General features: G+C 53.1%; 1 protein-coding gene across 1 annotated transcript in view; it reads right to left on the reverse strand.

Annotated features, from left to right (window-relative positions):
• The window catches only part of Ttc7a (tetratricopeptide repeat domain 7A), a 97,433-nt gene that overhangs the window by 7,582 nt on the left and 66,472 nt on the right, over positions 1-23,379 (reverse strand). Inside the window, exons 15-18 of the mRNA XM_059248720.1 lie at positions 16,728-16,844; positions 13,159-13,253; positions 11,321-11,455; positions 3,772-3,974 (exon numbers count right to left, since the gene is read on the reverse strand). Of these exons, the coding sequence (XP_059104703.1) occupies positions 3,772-3,974; positions 11,321-11,455; positions 13,159-13,253; positions 16,728-16,844 (550 nt within the window). The remainder of the gene's footprint in view (positions 1-3,771; positions 3,975-11,320; positions 11,456-13,158; positions 13,254-16,727; positions 16,845-23,379) is intronic.

Consider the following 23,379-nt stretch of genomic DNA (forward strand, 5'->3'; position numbering starts at 1 on the left):
CAAAAAGGCTATTTTGAGCTAACGGCAACTAAAGAGGAGCAGACACAGGAAAACCTCTGCCTTCTGCCCATTTGCCCAAAAGCAAAGACATTTACAAAGCCCGCTTTCATCTCTATCAGAGGGACAAAGGTTGGTTACAGAAGTCAACACTGTGTCCTTACGGGCCCCAGAACGGCACCATAGAACGTACACAGCCAAGCTCACTCAGGAGCCTCTGTCCACCATTAACTTCCCATTTGTCTTCCCCAAACCTGCTGTCCCCAGAGATTCGAGGTCCTACCCCTTTGTCTGGCCACCTCTCTAAAACCTCGTGAACGAGCGATGACCCGTTAAGGTGTCAACATAGGAACACCCCCTGGGAGGGCCCTCACTGACACGGCCAGTCCGTTGGCCACTGTCCGGGCTCCTGTGTTCCATTTTTGTTGGAGGTGTCCAGTGCTGCTGAGAAGTTCTGTGACAGAATGTAGGGCGGGAGCCCGGGGTCCCTTCCTGCCCTCCCTGAAGATCAGTCCTCCTCTGAGGACACTGGCAAAGGCCCTGATTCTCTACTCATGCTCTGTGGAGCAGGCAATGTCAGGCTTCTCAACTAGATCTGTACACCAACAGACCCAAGTAACTCCAGCTGAGGGGGCTTCCGGTGGGGGAGGAAGGTGGAGACTGCCTGGCAGACACTCTTATGACCTGCTCCTGTGGTCTGATTTTCATTCGGAAACCCCTGAATGTGGCATGGGTAACCGTGGATCACTGCTCTGGACACAGTAGAGTGTTTCTGGGTTTTTTTTTGTTGTTGTTGTTGTTTTGTTTTTTTCTTTCTCCTGACACAGAACTACCATGGAAGGCAATGCCTTCTTGCCTGGTCTGGTGCAGAATCCTAACTTGTGTGGAGGGTGAAGTTAGAACCAGGAAGAGCTCCCCCATGGCATCCAGGGAGGGTGATGGCGGAACAGAGCTACTGAACATCTTAGCTTTGCAAAGGCTTCTGCCCCCAGTGAGCATTCCTCTCCTGGTGCTTGCCAGCCCCACCCTGTGACAGTGGGGTCAAACCTGGCCCCCTACTACACAGTACCCTAGGAATATCCCCACCTCCTTCTTTCCAGACCCCAGGGAAGGGGAACTTCCCCATGACTTCAGAAGAATTTTCCAGCCCAGGCTTGTACGTGGCTGAAACACCACAGGGAAAGACGGCCCTCCTAGTTGCACCTACTACGGGTTGAGTTTATGTAAAGGTTCAGTGGTGTTGGAACAGCTAGACTGTCTTCCCTAGAAACCTGCCTTGGCAATGGCTTCATGGTGGGGAGCCGGTACCCACCCCTCTATGTTCTTTTCTTTGGATAATTCTCTAAGGCTGTATCTATCCCAGAATACACGAAATGATGTCTCTTTCATTCTCTACGGATACTTTCACAAGGAATTCTTGGTAGAAATAGCAAGCTGACTTAACCCACTAGAACTATTTTCCATTGTGTTATAACACATTTAAAAGGAGCCCAGGCTCCACTGATGCTCGGTGGAAAGCAGTGATATGATTGATTACTAATGTCTGTCGGTGGTGGAGGGGGCTGGAGAAGAGTGGTCTGTATGCTGTCTTTCTTCCTTTCCCATTTCACTGCAGACTTTCATGGGCACGATCTCATTTGATTAGAAAACCACTATAGTCTGGGGACAATCATTATCCATTTACAAAAGGGGGCATTGGGAACAGGGAAGTTAAGTCTCTTCTTAAGTCACCCAAGTAAACCAAGGCCAGAGCCAGGATGAGCACCCGCCCAGATGTCCTGAGTCGCAGGCCAGCACAAGGAAGGCATTTGGATGAGGGGAACACTCGAGATCAACATGCTAAAAGCATTCACACGTCTTTAGGAAAATATGCTTAGTAAATCTTCTCCAGGCTCGCAGTTTGCTATTCTTTATGCATATGTGTGGGAGGGCTGGCAGGAACAAAGCCTGTGGAAAGGGGATGGACTGCCCACGCAGGAGCCGACTGCCCCTCTCCTCGCGGGTAACCGAGAGTGGGCGACCTGGCTCCGACTCGCTCCAGTTTCATTAAATCAGCAAGGCACCCCAGGAAGAGAGAAAAGGGACCATTTCAGTAACATCTGCAGGGAGCGACTCTGGACAGCTATTCGGTTACCATGGAAACCCATGGTTGGCAACCGCTTCCATTTCAAGAAAATAGCTACAAACAATAATAAGCATAAATGAAAAAATGGTACGCTGTTCCTTCAAAACTGTACTTGTTAGTGGACGTTGTTGGGCTTTGGGGCTGAGACCGCAGGCTGGCATTCGCGAATCACGCCAGCCCAGCCCTCCTCGATAATGGGGTTTTCTGGACATGACCCCCAGTGAGGCATTAACCAGCAAAGCTGATGTCTGAGATGCAGGAGGAAGGGGGATGTGCCTTACGCTAGCGGGGGTGGGGTGGGGTGGGGATGGGGGGGGTGGGGGGTGAGGGGGGCCCGGGAGGGAGCTATGGGAAGGGACAGGGCTGTGTGATGCTGTGGCCTGTGATTTCTTTATCTGGGGCTCAAAATGCAAACAGCTGAAGGAAGAACGTGGCGGCAAGATGAGGGCTGAGCAGGGAAGCTTTGCTTGGCTCTGTTTTCAAGGACTGCTGGGGTTAGAAAGGATATAAAGATGCTTTGGTCCAGCCTTTCCCCCATTCCCTCAAGTGATTTCTGAGTATACACCCAAACTCTTTAAACCCAGTTTGAAAATCAACTCCTATGGCCTTTTGTCGGGGCTAAATTCCCTTCTGGCAATGAAAACCCTCTGACCACACGGGACTATTCCCATCCTGTGATCTCCACGTGCCAGATGTCAGGGATACTGCAACAGCCATCCTCAAGGTGAGGGGGCATCCAATCGGAACCTAGACCTCAACAGGACCTCGCTCACTGTGGGCTCCGAAATGGTCCTTCAGAGACCACTCGGGCCTCAGCAGGTGGGCTTACTTCATGTCACTCCATCTGTCCCGATCTCTGTTGTCCAGAACACAATGATGTTTCCTGGACCATAGACTCTTCACTGGATGGATAAGCAAAATTAAGGTTCAGAGGTGGTGACTCACCTACCCATGATCACCCAAGGTAGAAGATAGCTGGGACAGGATAAGCACTTCTCAGCTACCGAACCTCTCCACCCATGGGTGTAGGTGTATTACTGTGCCCTTGGTACCCAAGTCCTGAATCCGTGTTCTAGAACTAGCATCTTTTACAACCCCGGGGCCATTCTCCAGATCCACTCATGCCAGACCTGACATGGCAAGGACACAGAGTTGCCATGGAATGAATGGAAGAGGCAGCCCAATGTCTGGGGAAGAGTCTGAGGACCCTCATACAAGGTATGTTGGGAAATGCCTAAAGTCTGGGGTAGCTCCCCGGAGAAGGCTCTAACAAGTGACTATGGAATCTTGGGGTATAGATCACACATAGAATTTCACAGCAATATGGAAGCCTCAAAAAAAAAAAATGCCAACCAACCCTTCTGGATTTTCTTTTTCATCAATGTAGACTCTGGTGGTGGGGGAAACAGCTTACCCCTCTAAGACACACACAGATGCCCCTCCTTTCTAACCCCAGCAGTCCTTGAAAACAGAGCCAAGCAAAGCTTCCCTGCTCCGCCCTCATCCTGCCGCCACGTTCCTCCTTCGGCTGTTTGCATGTCTTGCAAGAAGAAGCCTAGAGACGCCCGCCCGGCAGCAGCAGCCGCAAGGGGCTGGTGTGAAGGGTGAAGAGATGGGAAAGGAGGTGGGGGGAGGCGAGGGGGACTCACCAGGCTGTGCATGATGCACACGCCGTCCGGGTTCACGGTGAGCGCTTCCTTGTACAGCTGCTTAGCCTCTTCCAAGTTGCCCTTCACCTCAGCCAGCCGGCCTCGCATGTAGAGCACCGAGTGAGAGGTGGGGAAGAGGCCCGCAGCCTCCTGGATGCAGAAACCTGCTTCCTTGAGGTGTCTCTGCTCCATGAACAGCTCAGCTGTGAAAACAGAGGGGCCGAGGGACGTGTGAGGGGCGGGTGGTTAAGTCAAAGGCAGCGAGCAGCCCCAGCCCACATCCCTGAGCCAAGAAAGTCACAGCACAAGGCTATCTTGCTGGGAAGTGTAAGGATGACACGGGGTACCGGGCTCTAAGTGCCTACTCTGTCAGTCACGTGCTGGGCACAAACTGTCTCGGCCAATGCCACACAGACCCTGGAGAAAGCACTTTCACCACCCCACTTTAGAAACCCGGAACTGCATAGGCAGAAACTGATCGAGTCAGGGTTGGTGCCAGGCTGTCTGACTTTAGACCCACCCGGCAGCGGGGGAATCGCGTGGCCCGGGGTGGAATGCCTGCTTGCGTGTCTCTGACACACTTCGGTGTCTGCCCACTGCCTTTGTCCATTGCTTCTGTGGGCGGATGACAGGGTGGGGACAGACCTGGTGACTCTCCCGGAGGCCTCTCCATCCAAGCAGATTAGCCGAGGGACTTACTAGGCCCTGGCACGCTCAGGATGAGGTGGGAGTGTGCTTGGAGGCCTGGAGGGTACCAAGTCCTGTGAAGGATGGGGGCAGTGAGATCTGGGGCCTCTGATGAGGCACCCAAGGCTCAAACCAAGTGGCACAGTGACATGACTTGTACTTAAGGAGGCCAACTGGGGGCAAGCCTCAACTTCCCTTATAGGTAGTCTTGGAGGGAGGCACGCGTAATTAGGATCTTCACTATAAACAGTTAAGCTGAGGTGGCTCTTAGAAAGGCCAACTGCTGGACTGGCCTCCCCTCCCCCCACAGCCTGTCTCTAACTCTGTCTGTCTCTGTCTCTGTCTCTGTCTCTCTCACACACACACACACACACACATCCCTTGCGGCCAGCAGGCAGCATCATCAGCCCCTCCTGCAGATCTAGGGGAAGAGGTGCAGTTTCTCCCATCCCCGGGCAGCCCACAGAACTGCGCATTTCAGCCCCACACGGCCCAGGCATTCGCCCACCACCGACGCTTTTAGCAACGCCGCCGCCGCTCGCTGGCCCACTCTGCCTTTCTTTCCAAGCAGCTCCCCGGGACTGGGGCTGGGGCTGGGGCTGGGGCTGGGGCTCGGCTGCCCCCTCCCGGAGCTGGTGCCCATACGGAAGTCACAGGAGGATGGCAAGGCAGATGGGGAGCGCGGGAGGCCAGCGGAGTCTGGCTTGTGGCTCTGCCAAGAGCTTTTCCTAGCGCGGGCTGCAGGCTGAGGTTACACCAGTTCAGAGCATGTCTGGGGTGGGGAAGGTAACAGACGTCCCCAATGGAAACTCCCAGAGAGAGGTGGACAGACCTGACTCAGGCGTCCCTTCTGCCCGTCAGGGAAGACAGCCTAAGAACTGTAGTAGGCAGCAGGGGGGTTCTTAGGCAGGAAGGCCACCTAAAGTTCATTGTATAATCCAGTCAGCTTGCCTCATCCCAAAATATGACAGAGAGCGTTTGGAACACTTTTTTTTTTTTCTTCTAATGTGGTAAGACGCTGGGATAATCAGAGGAGGCAAACTCTCATGCTGTGGTTACAGGGACAGGTAGACATCCAAGGCTCCTCTCCTTAGAGGCAGAGGGACACCAGGAGATGGGGGCTTTGAGCCAGGGCCTCACGGGGCGGGGCTGGCCAGTGGTCAGGGATCCGGCTCCCTCCCTTTTCTGCTCTCCTGCTGAGCTGTTCCCGGGGCCTTTGCACAGGCTGTATTCCTAACTGAGTGTAGACTACCCAAGTATATTGAACACTGACTACATGTCCAGTCCACCCGTAAGGAAAGACTCTGTAGTGGCAACTGAGCCACCAAAACACCTGAGGGGTCCAGGACAGTGACAGGACAGGAACCATTTCGCGGTGTTACAGGGACGGGGCGGGCCAGGTCGGTGCCACTGTGGTGTGGCCGGGGAGGTGTTTCTAGAGGAGTTCACATTTGAGCGGGTAGAGAGAAGGGAGAGGCCAACCTGTAGGCAGGTTCTGCTGTGGCAGAACCCCCAGGGGCGGTGGAGAGATTGGGGGCTGGGTGAGCCTTGGTGCAGGGTGGATGCCCCCCCCACACACACACCAGCACCTGTGGGGGGCTTCTCTGTGGATAGGAGCTCTGAGGATCCAGAGTCACACTCTTAACGCCTAGATCTCACTGAGCAGTCCCAGCCAGGCTGGGCCCACTTGGCTCCCGTCATGGCTCATTAAGCTGTTTACAACTTGCTGCCCTGCGCCTCCAAGGCCCCAGGAGACTGTCCCTAGTCCCAGCCTTGGGTACTCCTCAGTGTGGTCCTATCAACAGATTTCAATTAGTGCTGGGGGCCCTGGGGCGTTCTGAGGCCCTGGACCCAGGCGGGAAGCCACACACCAAGGACCACTCCCCGAGAAGTAAGTGGGGCTACTCTGCTCTCCCACGGGTCTCTATATCACTTAGGAAGCCAGGTGACAGAGTCAGAGAGGCAGGTCTCCTGAGGGCTCTGGCCACGCTGTGAACAGCCCCTCACACACAGGTCCAGCCTCCTTGGCAAGGCCTCAGCCTTGGAACCAGCCACACAGGTTCTGGGGGCTTTGATGTACCATGTCTTCCTGCCCTCCGTCCTCTGGGCAGGTGCCCTCAGCAACTGCTTGCTGTTTTACCAAACATGGTGCTCTTAGCCAGCCAGCCGGCCAGCCAGCCGAGACTGCAGCAGGAGCCTGGTGGCATGGTGCCCACCACTGCCTGGATCCTCTTCCTCCTGGCTGTCGGGCTCGCCATGCTCACACCCGTGCGCTCCCCTGGCCAGGGCTGGGTTAGTACGCATTGCTCCGAGCTTAGCCTTATCTAGGGCAGCTAGCAAACCTTTGTTCTTCCCTGAGTGCCAGGGCACATCCCTCCCCCAGCTCCTTTTCTCTCTTCCTCCCTTCTTTTCGCTGGTCTCATTAACCTCCCTGCCGCGGGCTCTGCCTCCTCTTCAGTCTGTTTCTGGTTCTCTTCCTCTTGGCTCCCGGGTTCCCTCCACTACCCTCCACAGGGTACAAATGGAAAACATCTGCTCCCTGGAGCTTTGCAAGCGGCCCTTTTATTGTTCTTCTCGGAGACATCCTGGTCTAACCCTGCCCCTCCTGCTAAAACCAGGGCTCTAGGCCCCAGGCTGGGGACTGAGTTCTCTCTCTAAGGCCCATTTCCACACTCTTGTGCAACAAGGGGGGGGGGGGTCTTGTCCTCAGGCTGTTCCTACACTAAGAAGCAGGGGGCCCTTCCAGGACCTCAGAAAAAGGAGGAGGTTGTGCAGGGCCTGGGACAGGAAAGAACTAGACACAGCTCTAAAACAGTGCTTCTCAACCCATGGGCCATGACCCCGGTGGGTCCAACGACCCTTTCTCACAGGGGTCGCATATCAGATATTTCCATCACGATTCATAACAGCAGCAGAATTACAGTTATGAAGTAGCAATGAAATAATTTTATGGTGGGGGGGTCACCTCAACATGAGGAACTGTATTAAAGGGTCGCAGCGTCAGCAAGGTTGAGAGCCACTGCTCTAAAAGGAATCTCCCCTGCCTGGCCTTGACCTCCACAGTGAGGGCATTTTTATCCATCTCAAAGGAGGTAAGCGTGGCTCCCCCATGAAGCAGGCCCTCAGGAGATACGGGATGCTCAGAATAAAAGTAGAGAGAAAAGGAATGTGGGTAGAGAAAGGTCAGAGGGTCACAGAGACTTCACAGAAGAGCATGGCCCTCCAGCACTGAGTCCCAGAGAGCGTGGCTGAGGCGCGGGCAGTCAGGGCCCGGGACCTCACTAGTCCTGACTGTGGGAAGGGGGGGGGGGGCAGTGTTGGAGCGAGAGAGGAGCAAGCAGGGTAGGAGCCAGGCAAAGAGCCAAGGAAGACAGAACGAAGAATAATGAAGGGCAAAGAGGGATAAGGGGAGGGAAGGTTGAAGTCAGGTGGCTTGTGCGGCGTTTTTCTACAACATGCTGTCACTTGGCTCTGCCCTGAAAGACAAGGTGCCTCCTAAGGGCTCTGTGTGACTTTCTAGCAAACTTCAATTCAGACACACACACACACACACACACACACACACACACACACCCGGGGTGGCTTCCACTTGCAGGGTGAGGCCCCTGAAGATCTCAGGTAACATGAGTGACTGGGGACTGGAGACCAGGTCAGCTTCCTGCAAATACACAGAGAGCCCAGAGCTGGCCAGGAGTCCTTGGACCTCCAGGGCAGGGGAGTCCCTGTGTCCACCCCCCTTCTCTCTGGTACACCATATGATGACAGAGATGCTACCAGGAGTGAGAAGAAGGGGTGTATGTGTGTGTGTTATGGAAAGGACCTCTCCACACTGAAGATTCTGGAACACACATGGGTCTGGTAGCAGCATTCCCATTCTCACAGACCCACTGCCCAAGAAGCAAGGACCCCCCCCCTCCCCCACCGCTAGCCTAAGAGCAAATCCTCCTGGAAGCTGGGGGGTTTGAGGGAGTAGAAGGAGAATGTAAGTGTGGGAGAGAAAGCATAACTTTGCCAGCCAGAGTTGTTTCATGGTGGTCACTTAAGTTTCACTTACTGACCAGACTCGGCGGCGGTTTATTCCGAACCAAATTCGGGATGAGCTGGCTCAGAAGTGATGAAGGATCGTTTTCTTCTCGGCACATTCACGGCATCTATTAGCATTAGTGTGTGCAGGGGCGGGGTTGGGTTGAGGGGGGATGCTGACCTTTATATGCTCAGCCTGGGTCAGGTAGGGCAGTTTGGGGATGAGTTGTGGCCTTGGTGACCTGGTCCTGGCAACTTTTCCTCCAACAGGTACTCAGTAAGTGCTGGTGAACATGGCGGCCCAGGGACAGAGGATGCAAATGGGTCCCAACATGCTCATGATGAGGGACCTAGGACACATTCTCTCACTCCCTTCTCGGCCATGGGAGCTGTACACCCATCTATTTCCTGCTTCCAGAAGGACAGATCTCATGATGTATAGTGAGGCATAGGGACATGCAGAATAATCCCAGAGTCCTTTGCAGTTGGGGACAGTCAAAGAATGGAGCCCCAGACAATGAATCATGAGATGAGGGGATGCATGCAAATTCTACGGTATGTCCTTATGGGAAGAGGGAGGGCACTTTCCCCTCCATGTTTATCTTCTGCCTCAGAACTTGAGTGTCACAAGGAGCCACTGTGAACTACATGGAGGTGAGCAATGCCCTAGAGATGGCAGAGTGTCACCCGAGGCTGTCATTTCTGTATGGGTGAAACAGGCTTCTCCCTTGTATAAGACAGTTTCGGATCTGTGACCACACCCGATTTGTCCGCTGTGACTTATGCTCTTCCCTGTGTCCAGAGGCTGCTCTCAGATTTCTCTGGGCAGTGACATCCAGGATGATGTCCAAAGCAGAAAGGCTAACGTGTGACTTACTGAAGGGTGTATGCTTACGGTGTCACGCCCAAATTTTGCTCCAGGTTTCGAAAAGCCTTCCCCTTTCCTCGGAGTTATTGCTGGCATGTGCCACTACCCCAGCATAAGGTGATGCGTCTGAGAAACCCAAGGTGCCTTCAGACGCATCCCAAGTGCAAATCTAAGACACATCAGGAAAACAAAAGGCCTGGGGAGCTACCAGCAGGGGCTCACGGGTGCAGCCCTTGAAGCTCACATGACCACGGTGAGCTCCAGCGTGGGCTCTGTTACACCTGCCTCTCCACAGCTCCCTGAAGGGAGCAGAAGCATCACTGTTTTTCACGCCTTTACACTCCTTCAACGTTCCCTTTACTCTGCAGCCCCCGCCCCCTGCTCCCCAAGCATCCTAAGGAATCCTGAGATGTGAAGTGGGGCAAGATTTGCATTATTATTACCATGCTGTCGTGTCTAGGCTTCCTGTGAATCCTGGGCCACTTTTTTCCCCCTCCAGATTCAGAGTCCACGACAGGATGCATACTAATGTGTCCACATGTGGATAGATGGCCCGGGGTGTAGCCTTGGGCTCTCATTAATGAGCATTCTAACTCTTGCCAACACCACCTAGCCAGGGAACTGGTTATCTACTTCCTACTGCTTTCTATTCCGTCCCCCTCCTTGGGGACTATAGCCCACTCCAGTGAGGACATGGGGGAGGGTGAGACTAACCAGGGGAACAGGGCCCCAGGGCTCCAGGCTTTGGCAGTTTCAGACCAAAGGCAGGGTGGCCTGGTGTAGGTTCAGATCTCCTCTCCTCTTCCTCGACTCTGCCGGAGACATTTAATTCTACTGTTCACTCTTACTCTCGATTTTTCTTTCCCCTGTAATCCACCACACCACGGTCAGGTTAAGTTGCCAAACACTTTCCAGCGAGTCACTCCTTGGCATTTCTGAGCCAAGCACACAGTCTGGGGGTGCCTCACAGCCTCTGGCCCACCATGAACCCAAAAGGCGGCTCCAGAAGTCATGTGCTAGCTGCGGAGCACCCACGATGGGCCGATGGGTCGTAGGAACTGCTTTTGCTTGTGAGTCATTGCAGACCGGGGCTAGCCGGTTGTCGGCACGCACGCACGCACGCACGCACGCACGCACGCACGCACGCACGCACGCACGCACGCACGCACGGGACTCTAATCTGGGTGACTCCAGCCAGGGCTTCCGGAAACCTAGCACTCATTTGCCTGTAGGAAGAGTGCTGGCTGGGGATCAAAAGGCATGTCACCTGGACATCCGTCTCCATGTCATTCGCCCTCTGGACTGTTCACCCTCACAGCCTCGCCTGACCTCAAACCTCTCTAACTATTGCCACCAGGAACCTCTCAGGTTAGGGGGGCAGGCATTCTCCTCACTGGGCAAAGAAGAAGACCCCCAGCCAGCCAGCCAAGACAAGCAGAAACCTCAGGGAAAGGGAAGCAGGTGGTCTTGTTCTTCTGGAACATGCCTCTCCTGGGGCACCAAGACAAGATCCCAGTATCTGAGTTCTGAGTACAGTCTCTGCGGCTAGGATGGGGAAACTTGAAGAGGGGAGGGAGGAGAGAAAGTGAGTTTGGAAAGAGAACTACAGAACTCAAGAGTATAAGCCGCCGGGCGGTGGTGGCCCACGCCTTTAATCCCAGCACTCGGGAGGCAGAGCCAGGCGGATCTCTGTGAGTTCGAGGCCAGCCTGGGCTTCCAAGTGAGTCCCAGGAAAGGCGCAAAGCTACACAGAGAAACCCTGTCTCGAAAAACCAAAAAAATAAATAAATAAATAAATAAAAAAAAATAAAAAAAAAAGCAGTGATTTAAAAAAAAAAAAAAAAGAGTATAAGCCTATGTAAGCTTCTTCAGAAATCTCCACCTCCCCCACCTTCATCCTCAAGGACAGGGTCTGGGCATCTGGCAGCTTCAGCCATACATACAGATGAGCATGGATCAGGGGACACTCACCAGCCTGGAGCCAGATCTGTTCCAGTGTGGTCCACAGCTGCATGGGGCCCTGCTTCAGGACTGAGGTTGTTATGGTCAGCTCCGACATGGCCTCCTCCAGCCTCGAGGCTGCGATAGATGATGCCCTCCGAGAACCTGCAGAGCAGGAGGGCATAGGGCTGAGCAAAGTCAGGGTACCACGTGCCCCTGGCCTAGAGCAGTCAATGCCCAGCACTACAGGGCAGACAGGGCATCCTGGGCAGCTGCCAAGAAACCAACTCACGGACTCTAGGAGGGTCTTCTGTCCACCCCTCTCCACAGAGGGGCAGGTGTGCTTTTTAAGGGGTAATTTGGTAAAAATTCCACTGAGGATTTATCCCCAGGGAAAATAATCATAAATGTCAGCAAAGGTGCCCATTTGACTCCTACCTTTAGTACGGGAAACAGAAAATTACCCAAATGGTCAACAATAGGAGCTGATTAAAAATAAGTGAAAGTGTAGTCACACAAGGCTCTGAAGACACGCTCGGGCGGCACTGATACGTAAAGGTAGTTGTCACATTCTTCAGGTGAATGGAGAACAGTACAAGCACATTACAACAACTAAGTATGAGCATGTGTGTGGAAGGAATTCCCTTTCCTTAGGTGGTGAATGGAGGGGTGATTTCTTTCTTTCTTTTGTGATTTTGACTTTGTTTTCACAGTACACACGGTTCCACAGATGTTGAGACCCCACACATTTGAAGCTGGGAGGCAAAAGATCCTTGGACAATAGCTCACAGGTAACCTATGCCCTCAGAGAACCTCTCTTGCTGTGGTTGTGGGCCGTGTGGGCCCTGCTCAGGATATATAAGCTGTTGACATTTGAAATTCCCATGCAGGTGAACCACGAGCGCTTTCTCTTTCTCAGAGACAATAATGGCTGCAATAAACTCAGGAGGCCTCAGGACAAACCACAGACGACCAGTTTATGAGACAAGAACATGGGAAGCCCTGACAACTGGACGCAATTCTTCTCTCTTTAATTACAAGAGTCTCCCCCCCCCTCCCCCCACCGAAACACACACCATGCCCTTCCTTGGAGAAGGTGGTTTCCCAAGCAGCCAAGCAACCTCAGAGTGTGTCTCTGGCGTCAAGTGCTGGGTTTGGCTAGTGAAATCCACTCCATCTCTCTAACAACAAAGCATGGCTTAACCAAAGTGGGTGGGTGGGGGGACAGGGAATAGGAGCGGTTTTACCAAGTCCAACCCCACTCACACTTCCATCCTGCGACTAATTTCTCTCGTGTCCTCGAGGAAGAGTTCTACCTGAAGCAGGTCCTCGGTTTAAAGATGTACATTTGTAATTCCTGATCTCATTTGAATTTTATGAGCCCTGGGTTTCAGGATTAGTTTTTCAGTAAAGAGTCCAGTTTGAGGGGCTGGAGAGATGGCTCAGTGGTTAAGGGCACTGCCTGCTCTTCTCGAGGACCTGGGTTCAGTTCCCAGAACCACACGGTGATTCACAGTTGTCTGTAACTCCAGGTCCAGGGGATCCAACACCCACACACAGACATGCATGCAGGCAAAACACCAATGCACATAAAATACAAATCATTTTAAGAGTCAGCCTTGAGCTTCGAGCTGGAACGAACTCAACCCGTTCCTTTCTGTTTGACCCCAGGGTCAGACACTGGGCAGACTCTGGCTTTGCTCTGAGGGGCAGCAGTCTCTGTCCAGGTCAGCTTCCTGTCCCATTCTCCTCCCTTCACTCTGCTGAGGAGGTATGGACCTCCTTCTGCTGCCCACGAAGGGTGTCCACCACCCCTCTGTGGGCCAGTTGCCAGCCCCACCCAGAGCCAAGATCAATCCCGATCTTACCGGAATCTGCGTCATGGGCATCCGGCAGAGTCAGGTGAATGCCATTCTGTTTCTTCACCGTGAGGCCTTCAAAGCTGCCATCCCTCTCCAGGCCTCTGGAAGGCAAAGGAGGGCAGGACTCCATGATGCTGAGGACCGGCACCCTCAGGGCCAGCAGGGAGCATGAGGGAACCCCATTTCAACAGACTCTAAGGCTAAGAGTCCAAGCTCAAGGAAGAGAGAAAATCCAGAATGGCCGGAAAGGAAAGAGACAAACAGGACAGACAGACAGACAGACCGACCAGTGTGGGTCCTATACACACACGGGCGGACACAGAAACCCCAGTGTCCATGCCCTCTTTGAAGGTGAGGCCTCTACCTCCAGGTACAGGGACTGTTGGCTGGCTCCGGTCTAAGAACAGTCTGGGTGAAGGGCCAGGGGCCCCACTCTGCAATGGAACCCCCAGACTGCCAGGCAGCCCCAAAGGAGCTCAGATGAGGGAGAACGAGTGGCAGACAAGCAAATGTGGGGGGGTCTCATTTTGTTTTCCATCCATCTCTCTAAGTCCCTGCATCTCCCACCCCACTGGGGGGAGGGGCTTTCATTTTCTCAGAGTGGGAGGTGGGAGGGGCCAGGAAGGAACCTTTGCTCAAAAAGGCAGTAGCTGTTGTACTCTGGACCAGCCCCTTCCCATGGCCGAGGAAGCCCATGGCACTTGGCATGGGTTGGGGAAACTCAGGAGAACCACCACAGGAAAGGTACCAGGGGGTGTCTTCCCGTTGGAGGTACACGAAGATGTTGGCTCCGTAGACGATGGCGCCACAGTCCAGGGCATCTTTGTTTCCTGACAGAATTTACACTGGCCCTGACTTGGTTTGTAGATGCTCAGCCATCTTAAGTGGGCATCAGAGAAAACCATCTCTCCAAACATAGCAGATCAGGAATGGTTCCTTTCCTTCCCCACTGTGGTGGTTTGAATAAGAATGGCCCCCATGGGCTCATATAATTGAATGCTTAGTCACCAGGGAGGGGCACCGTTTGAAAGAATTAGAAGGATTAGGAGGCGTGGCTTTGTTGGAGTGTGTCACTGGGGGAGGGCTTTGAGGTTTCAAGCCCAGTAAGTCAGTCAGTCTGTCTGTTTCTGTCTGTCTCTCTTTCTCTGCTTGCAGGTCAGGATGTAGCTCTCAGCTACTGCTCCAGCACCATGCCTGCCTGCACGCATGCTCCCTGCCAAGATGATAATAGACTAAGCCTCTGAAACTGTAAGCAAGCCCCCAATTAAATGCTTCCTCTTAGAAGGTTGCTTTGGTCCTGGTGTCCCTTCACAGCAACAGAGCAGTGACCAAGACTTTCTTCCCCCTAACTCCAGAAGCGCCTGAGTGGGAAGTCAATGATGTCCTACTCCTTCTCGCCTACCTGACTTTTCCCATGGTCCTTTCCTTTTGAAACCGAGCATGATGTGCAGCTTCAAGGCTATTGACCGACACCTGCAGAGGGGCCTAGGTTAGAGCTCCCTTCAAACTTTTTCTCTTTTCCCATGAGAGATCCTCTGCTCAGGCACTGAAACAGCCCCTCTTGAGAGACTGTGCTGCACAGTTTAAGGTTAGTTAACACAGTTAACATTGCAACATGTTACTTTGAAGGACCTGTACCAGGTTGTGGGAGCCCGTTCTCGGGTTCCTTGTGGCTTTTACCCAGCAGGTCCGCATAGAGGATGATTAGGACCACGGGCCTGAGTGCAGGTGTCTGAGATGGTCTGCACTTGGCTGTGCTGGAGGAGGAGGTCTTTTGCTCCACCCCTTGGCGTCTCTATAAAAACCCTGGGGCAGAGACAGTTGGGGCCCATTGGAATAGGTTCCAGGCCCTCTCGAGGCTATCCTTTATTTTCTATCTGTCTATCTCTGCGATATTCTCCACAATAAATCCTTCTATCTAATATTTCCTGCTGCTCGCACTCAAGAAAACTCTGGGGAACTGTGGAGGTGGTGGGTAAACGCCCCACACTGGGTGAAGGACGGGCCAAACTAAGCAAGTCACCAAGACTGTTACGGACAGGGCTGAGTGGCTGCTGGGTGGCAGTAGCTTCATGAAGCAGGGACTAGGGGTGCTGAGAACATCGGGCTAGCAGCGCGGTTTGAGCAGAATACAGGGGTGTTGAGTGTGAGTGGTGTAGGCTGGCTAGGTCGTGGTAGGTAGGTCAGACCCTCATGCTGTGGATTCTGGTCTTAGTTTATGATTGCCCCAAATTAGATTTTACAAGCAGTGGTTTCTGGCTCTAGGTTTCAAAGAAAAACCCTTCCTGTCTCCTGAGGCAGCCAGGAGGGACTGGATCCAGATTTGTGGGCCCAAGCAGTGACCTGGCTGAGCTCTGCTGTATGTTAGGGTGAGATAGTTGTGGCGGTTTCCTGAAGAGGTAGTCTGCATTATGAGCTCTACCAGCCTCTCAGGACAGAATGGAATATGTGTGTGGTGACTTGGAACATCAGGGTAAGCTCAACTGTCCCTGCCCTCGTGAGAACACCTGGCAGCTCCACAGCCTGCTGCTGAGTCAAAGCTACCACTCTGTGGGGCCTTGTCTAGACTGGCCACATGTACAGCCTACCCGCCCGCCAGATAAGGAGCAGCTAGCTCCAGGGCAACTCCTGGGCAAACTGAGCCAGGCTGGGAACCTGCTCCAGCAAAAGGCATTTGAATGCAAATCCACCCAGATCAGGGAATGGTCCTTGGGCTTACAGTGCCCATCGCTGGGGAGTGTTTCTACTACTTGTGTGAAAAATCCATCACCCATAGCTTTCTGGAAGTTTCTACCCACTAGTTCTGCCCTGCTCTGGAACCTCCCAGGCTTGGTAGCCTGCAAAGGTTTTTTTTTTTTTTTTTTACTCCATCCTATTTCCTTGGGTCTCCTCTGATTTCACTAGGAGAGAGGTTCCTTCCTCTAAGGAGAATTGAGGCCTTCTAGGTTCCCAGAGTGCCTGTGCATAGGCTCCATGGTCTGGGATTCAGGGTTCACTTCCCAGTATTGTCACTTACCAGGTAAGCAACTGGCAAATTAGACAAATCTCCAAGTCTCAGACTCTGCTAACGCAGAAGACCTAAGAGGCTGATGTATCACAAAAAGGAAGAAGCCCAGGACCCGACTCAGGAGCTCAAGCACGGCTTTTCTACTTTTCCACCACCCTGAGCTCTGTCTTCTTTTTTTTTTTTTTTTGGTTTTTCGAGACAGGGTTTCTCTGTGTAGCTTTGCGCCTTTCCTGGGACTCACTTGGTAGCCCAGGCTGGCCTCGAACTCACAGAGATCCACCTGGCTCTGCCTCCCGAGTGCTGGGATTAAAGGCGTGCGCCACCACCGCCCGGCTGAGCTCTGTCTTCTAACCAGGTCTTCATGTGTGGTATAGAAGACTGTCAAGGGATTAAAACTGAGCCACGAATCTAAAAATCCCTAAACACCGAGTTCCACATCTCCCTCCAAACCACCCACCACATTTTGTAGGGAGCGTGGCCTTTGAGACAACTGTTAGCCTGGCAGTTACCACCTGTCACCTCTGCCCTCTACCCTGGGGCAACCCCAGGGGCAATGCCAGCCACTTACCCCAGTTGAGAGAAGTTGTAGAGGGTCTGCCACAGCCTCAGCATTTGCCTGCAGGTCACGAGGGCTTCTTCCGGGCCCTTGAGCACCTGCTCCAGCTTCACCTTGGTGAACATCAGGCTACGGGGAAGGATAGCCACAGTCAGCAGGCCCTGGCTTTCCTCCAAGGTTGGGGCTGGGGGGGAGGGAACCCCACATGCTCGCCTCCCCAGCCCACAGAAGGCACAGCCTCTGACACGCCCATCAGACTTTCTCTCCATGCCTCAGTTTCTTCCCTTCTTCACAGCCAAACAATGAGATACCTTTCAGCGTTTGCCGGTGTCTGCCCTGTTGACCCTACCATCTGCCCTTGATCAGACAGTGTGTCTCTCAGCTGGGACTCCCAGCCCTGCCTGGTGTACTCTGCCCTTTTACAAGCTCAGCTAAGCAACATCTGGAATACTACCAACACATGGCCAGGATTTATACTTCTGTGCCCAACAAGGCACAGGATGGCACCTCAGTAGGAGCCACACTTAGAAAGCAGTCTTTTTATCTTATGTGTATGGGTGTTTTGCCTTGCATGTGTGTCTGGGCCACACTCCTGCAGTCAGAAAGAAGCTCTGAATCACTACCCTGAACACATCAGCAAAGGCCAAAGCATTTAACCCAGATCATTAGCACCCTTGTTCACTAAGGACTAGGAAGGGCTGGGAAGCCCTGCTGTGTCAAGTGCTAGCCCTTCCTCATTAAGGAGGTCCACCTGTGCTGGAGGAGGGGGCCAGGAAGCATGGAAGCATCACAGTGTTTTGGTGTTTTGAGATCAGCACACTGGCAATACTATTTATTATACAGCCGCTACCGGGGCAGTCTTTGCAGAATGGCTGAGCCACCGAGACCCACGCAAGGCTGGGGCCTAGCTCCCAGAGTGGTCAGCAAGGAGCCAGGCCCCTTCATCCACTGCCACCGCTGCTGGGAGAATCAGCATGACCATAGACTTGGTCACGGTCCGTGCTGAAGCATGGCCCACGTGGCCACACATGCCAGCTCCAGGAAAGCTGAGCGGTGCTGGGAGCCCCACCTGAGGTGCCCGGGCTGCGGCCTGACCCAGGGAGAGCCGGTCTTACTTTTCTCTGCAGAGACCTGGGCCTCCATGTCCTCCCCCTGGGCTTTCCACCTCTTTTTGACTATGACTTCATATAGAATAATAAAGATGGTGGAATTTACCCTTGTGTGCATTTCAGAAGAGGGGTCTGGGCTCTGGGCACATATTTGTTCCCACTCTCCCTCAAAAACGCCTTTTATGCTGCTGCAGATAGCATCTGCCCTCTCCCTACCACGCCCTCATCTCTCCATTTCACACAACCTGGGCTTACCTTATTTTTGGTAGGCTCTCACGTAGCCTAGGATCGCCTAGAACTCACTATATAGCAGAGAATGACCTTGATCTTCCCATCTCTACCTACCAAGTGCAGTGATTACAGGATTACAGATGGGTACTATAATGCCCTTATGAACAAAAACTTCTAAAGGGAATCTGTCTGCAGAGGCTGACTGGCTGATTAGAATTTCAGGATTGTGGAGCCCAGAATGTTGCAAGTCCAGAGGCTCCCTTATCTTTGGCTAAGTTCTGGGCCCCCAGAACAGCCATTCCTTGCCCACATCTTTGTTGGAACTAACATCATGTGACAGTAGATAAAGAACTTTCTAGAATTGATCAGCTTAGCAAGCAACTAGCTTCTACCGATCCCAAAGCTGAGAGCACCGTCAGGCAGGACCCTGGGCCTCTAGAAAAGCTTCCCCCATCTCACTGACCCCGCCTCTGATGCACCCGCCAGTGCATTTTAAACTTGCCGCAATTTATGACATCCTCTGTTCTGTAAAACTAGAAAACCTTTTAAAATGGCTCGCCCATTGGAACATGGAATTCGGGGTAACCTAAATCTGTGTTCCTAGGACTGTGGTCACCCAGAATGGCTCCAGAATAAACTCTCTCTTCTTCCCTTTAAGATGGGAGCTATGGTTTTTTATGTCAATACCCTGTTCTGTGTGGTGTTGGGGATTCACCCTGAGCCTCTTACATGTTATAAAAGCACCCTACCAATTTTGGGTTTTTTTGTTTGTTTGGTTGGTTGGTTGGTTTGACTCTTGAGAGAGGCTCTTGCCATGGAGTTCTGTCACACCTGGAACTCTCGATGTAGACTAGGCTGGTCTTGAAGTCGTGGATGAACCACTTGCCTCTGGGATTACAGGCATGCACCACCATGCCCAGCTCAACCTAGACTTTAAACCCCACTTTCCCCAACCCTTCTGCAACCTTTCTTAAACATGAGCTCATGACCCATCCCCTGCCTATGAGGTCCTGAGGGCAGAAACTGGGCAGAACAGGGCCCAGTCCTGAGCGGGGGGAGCTGCAGGGGACAATGGACACCTGTCCTTTCCAGATCCCCACAGAGCCCAATGCCACTGTCAGGAGGTGCCTCTAATTCTGGAATTCGAAGTAGGAGAGACAATTTCTGCCTCAAGGCAACAATTAGAGTGTTATAAATGTCAAGCTGCCCAGAGCCTCAAATGCTGGGTGTGTGGATCTGACTCCAGCGCAAGGGAAGGAACAGGGAAGGGGGGGTCTCGCTGGAGCTGGTGTCTGATGACAAAGTGGGTGGGGGACAGCAGGAGCGTGGGAGAGTGAGCAGGGAGGAGGAGCGTGGGAGAGCGACGGAACTTGGGCTGGACAGGAAGACAGCTTAGAGCAATGGTGTTGGGGGTGGGCGTCGGTCTAAACCAATCTTCCCTTAGGTAGCCAGAGCAGCAGAGTTCTAGGCCAGTTACCGGGGCTGACCAGCCTCCAGCTTTCCGGGACCTCTCCACAGACAGTCCTCTTGGCCAGATCCCCCTTCCCATGGCTGCCACTGAGTCACACCAAAGTCCCGGTGTCAGAGCTAGGATGGGTCCCTGGAAGAGGCCAGAGGTACCATGTGCCTGGGATAGAGAAAGCTGAGCTGGATGGACAGTCTCTGTCGACACAGGACGTGTCCTCCTGGTGCCTGACATTCCACTTGCATGGAATTTCTCAACCCAACCACATCCTCTCCAGGTTGGGCAAGAGCTCCAACCATCACCCTTGGGTGTGAGCCTCAGGCTGAGGGTCCCGAGGCTCCAGATTAGCTCCCGAGGAGTCTTCCTGGGTGGGTAGTTGAACACTGCCAGAGGGCTCTTCCGACAGAACTTGTCCTGCCTGATGTCCACACCATCAGCACACATGCCTCCGTGTGGCCTCAAGGCCTGCCACGTTGGGCTCCAGCTCACATTCCTGCCTCTCCCCCTGTGACCTTGGCCTGAGGACACTGGGGTCAGCAGCTCCTTGACACCTTTTCCTGCTTTGTTTCACATTGTGGCCTCTGCTGAGGCTCACCCTTCCCCCTGTCACATCTGGCCAAATCCTGCACAGATGTCACCCTCCAGCTTTTTCAGTATCTCCACGGGGCTGTGGCTCAGTCAGGGTTTCTACTGCTGTGAAGAGACACCATGACCATGGCAACTCTTACAAAGGAAAATATTGAATTGAGGCGGCAGCTTACAGTTCAGAGGTTTAGTCCATTATCGTCATGGTGGGACATGGTGGCTGGGAGTATGGCAGTGTACAGGCAGACAAGGTATTGGAGAATTCTACATCTTGACCCAAGGGCAACAAGAAGTGAACTCAGACACTGGGCGGTACCTTGAGCATATATCAGACCACAAAGTTCACCTCCACAGTGACACACTTCCTACAACAAGACCACACCCACTCCGACAAGGCCACACCCCCTAATGGTGCTACTCCCTTTGGAGGACATTTTTTTTCAAACCACCATAGGCTGACTCCACCCCTTTCCAGTGTTAGACTTCACAGTGTCTGGAAGTGCACACTGTTATCCTGTCTCTAACTCAGCGATCCACAAACTCAGGTCTGTAAAAAACTTGGATCCAATTCTTCTAAGACATTTGTATCTAGCCCAGAAAATGCACACATTTGTTCCCTGCCCAGCTATTAAGACAGAGCCCTTGGCATGCCATTGAGGCTGGCTGGAGTTATGGTCACGGCCTCATCAGAACCCTGTGCTCCCAGGGGAGTTTCTGGGGGACAGGTAGGGCAGATTGAACAAGCCTGGCTCCCCCTCATCTTTAGGCCCATCAGATGCCATATAGGTATCTTTGAGTAAGTAATGATAAGACTTTAGGAAAAAATTCCAAGGCCCAGGTCCTCTTTCAAGAAGCCCCTGGGTGGCTGTGTGTTCAGTTGGCACTTAATTACACGTCATGTCTCTCTTGCTTAAAAGTTTTCATGAAGGTAAGTTCATAGGAGGCATTTTTAGGCAGATATTCCAGGAACAAGTGTGTGGCCAGTGCCGGGGTAGGTGGAAAAGTCAACGTTTATCTTTGCGTTCCCATCTGTTTGTGTCCACCTGGCCAAGGAGTTTCACCAGCTTGCTCACGTCCCTCAGGGGCAGTGTGCCTCACTTCCCCAGTTCCTGGGTGGGTACTCAGCATAACACAGTGTGTGCTCGGTACGGGAGTCTGGTCACTTGAGTTCTTAGGGCTGCAGTGTGGGAGAGACACACAACACCAGGCAGGCAACACACCACCACTCCAAGCTGCTCACAAACAGGGTCTGACCTCACAGGACAGGCTCTGAGGAGGAGCCACATGCTCTAGGCGTGCCGTGTGGGTTCTAGGTGCGCTGTGTGGGTTCTAGGTGTGCTGTGTGGGTTCTAGGTGCAATGTGTGGGTTCTAGATGTGTGGGTCCTAGGTGTGCCGTGTGGGTGTCTGGCTCTTTCTGACTGTGTGTGTTGGTAGGGTCTTCCTCTCTTGGGTCAAAGGTAAAACTATATAACTGAAACATGTCCATAAGACTGGAATACCAGAATCTACCGGACACCCCAACAAAAGCTATTCCAGGAGAGGGATGGTCATCTTTGATCACATTATTGTCTTTAAACTGCACCGTCAATACCGGCCTGGGAGACAGAAACTTGAACCAAAGTCCCTCCTCTGTTGAGCATGTCACAGGTTCCATACCTGTCAAACAGGAGGGAAATCACCTACTCACACACTCCCCCTGAGGCTGAGCCCTGATGAGCTGGCAGCAGCAGCAGCTGAGAAGCCCCAGGGAGGCACACAGCTGTCCACAGCTCATCCTGCCTGATGTTCAGGGCAGGCCCCTGCTTTGAAGCTGAAACCGTACGAAACTCAGAAGACATTTCTAGGCCAGCTGCCTCTGAAGGCTCTGGAAAGTGCCTTAGCTTCCTGGCCTGTTCAGGAAGTTCTCTAGCCTCTGAGATGAATGGGAAAGCATCCTCCTCAGTTGGGATAACCCTCTTGCAAACGTCTGGTCCTAGCAGGGAGCTAGAGTGCAGACTTCTAGAAGCCCATTGTCTAGTTCTGCTCTCTGGAGCATGTCCCAGGCTTGGGCTCCCTCACACACATCTTAACTGTTCACCTTGTGTACTGTGATGAGTTAAGGGAGTCACCCTGGCCCTGGCTCACTTCCTGCCAAATGGGATCCGGGGATACTTCATCCTTTCCGGCTCATTTTGGGTTCTCTACCAGTGCCCCAGCCTCTCCGATGAGCCTCTGCTGCGTGACCTAAGCTGTCCAGGGCCTGCGCACAGTTCCCCTTGAGAACCATTCGCAGTTGCCCTCAGACCTGTCTTCCTGCCAGGCCTGGGTTTGCCTAGGCTGGGGCCAAGCTCTTATCTTCCGGAGTTTTTCCTTCATACCCAACTAACAAACCTGTGCCAAAGCACAGAAGAATGGAGTTGAGTCGGAAGGATTCCTCAAGGCCTAGAAAGCTGTGGAGACGGGGGGGGGGTGGGGGGGGGGGGGTGGGGGTGGACTCCCCACCCACAGCACCACCCAGTCCTCTTGTCCTGCTTCAGCCTGTAATCACCTGGCTTTTGCAGGTAGGCCCAGACCTTGTTTAGGATGCCAGGGTCATGCTAAGCAATGCAGGGCTCCCTAGATCCTCTAAATTCCACTGCTTTGGGAAAGCCACAGGGGCAAAGGACCGATTACACACCCACATGCTCTTTGACAGTGTGATGTGTACAGGGACTCTAACAAGAATGGCCTCCCTGGAAGGAGGAGGGGCCATCTCTAGTCCTGGTTTTATTACTTTCCCCCAGACTAATCTTTAACACTCAAGGGATCCTTTTTAGCAGTCCTTAACCCCAAAGCTAATGATTTTTCCCTGGTGCGGAGGATTACTGTGACCCCTGTTCCCTAATCCTTGAAGGCTCACAATGATCCTGCACCTCTTAATGAATTGAACTCGATCCGACTCTTTAAAAAGCAGCGGCCCCAAAGTCTCAGCTTCCTGGAGTAGCTCCTGTCCTTCCGAGTTTCTGCTCCACCGGTGAGGAGCCCCAGCCCGTGGATCTGGCACACCGTGCTCTGAACGGGCTATTCCTATCCGTGGGTAGCGCCGACTGCTGGCTTGACTCCACCAGCCAAGTCTCCCAACCTCAACTTCCTTCCACCACAGGCCACCTCCAGACAAACTCCCAATGACCTCGCCAGACTTGAACATAAAGCACAGAACACAGGGCCTTGCCATTCCAGGTAGACTGTCGGAGGAGATCTTAGGTAGGACAAGGGCAGGTTCTGACCTGGTATATACAGCTGTAGTCTTTTTAT

Source organism: Peromyscus eremicus, chromosome 22 (assembly GCF_949786415.1).
Source record: "Peromyscus eremicus chromosome 22, PerEre_H2_v1, whole genome shotgun sequence".
NCBI lineage: Eukaryota > Metazoa > Chordata > Mammalia > Rodentia > Cricetidae > Peromyscus > Peromyscus eremicus.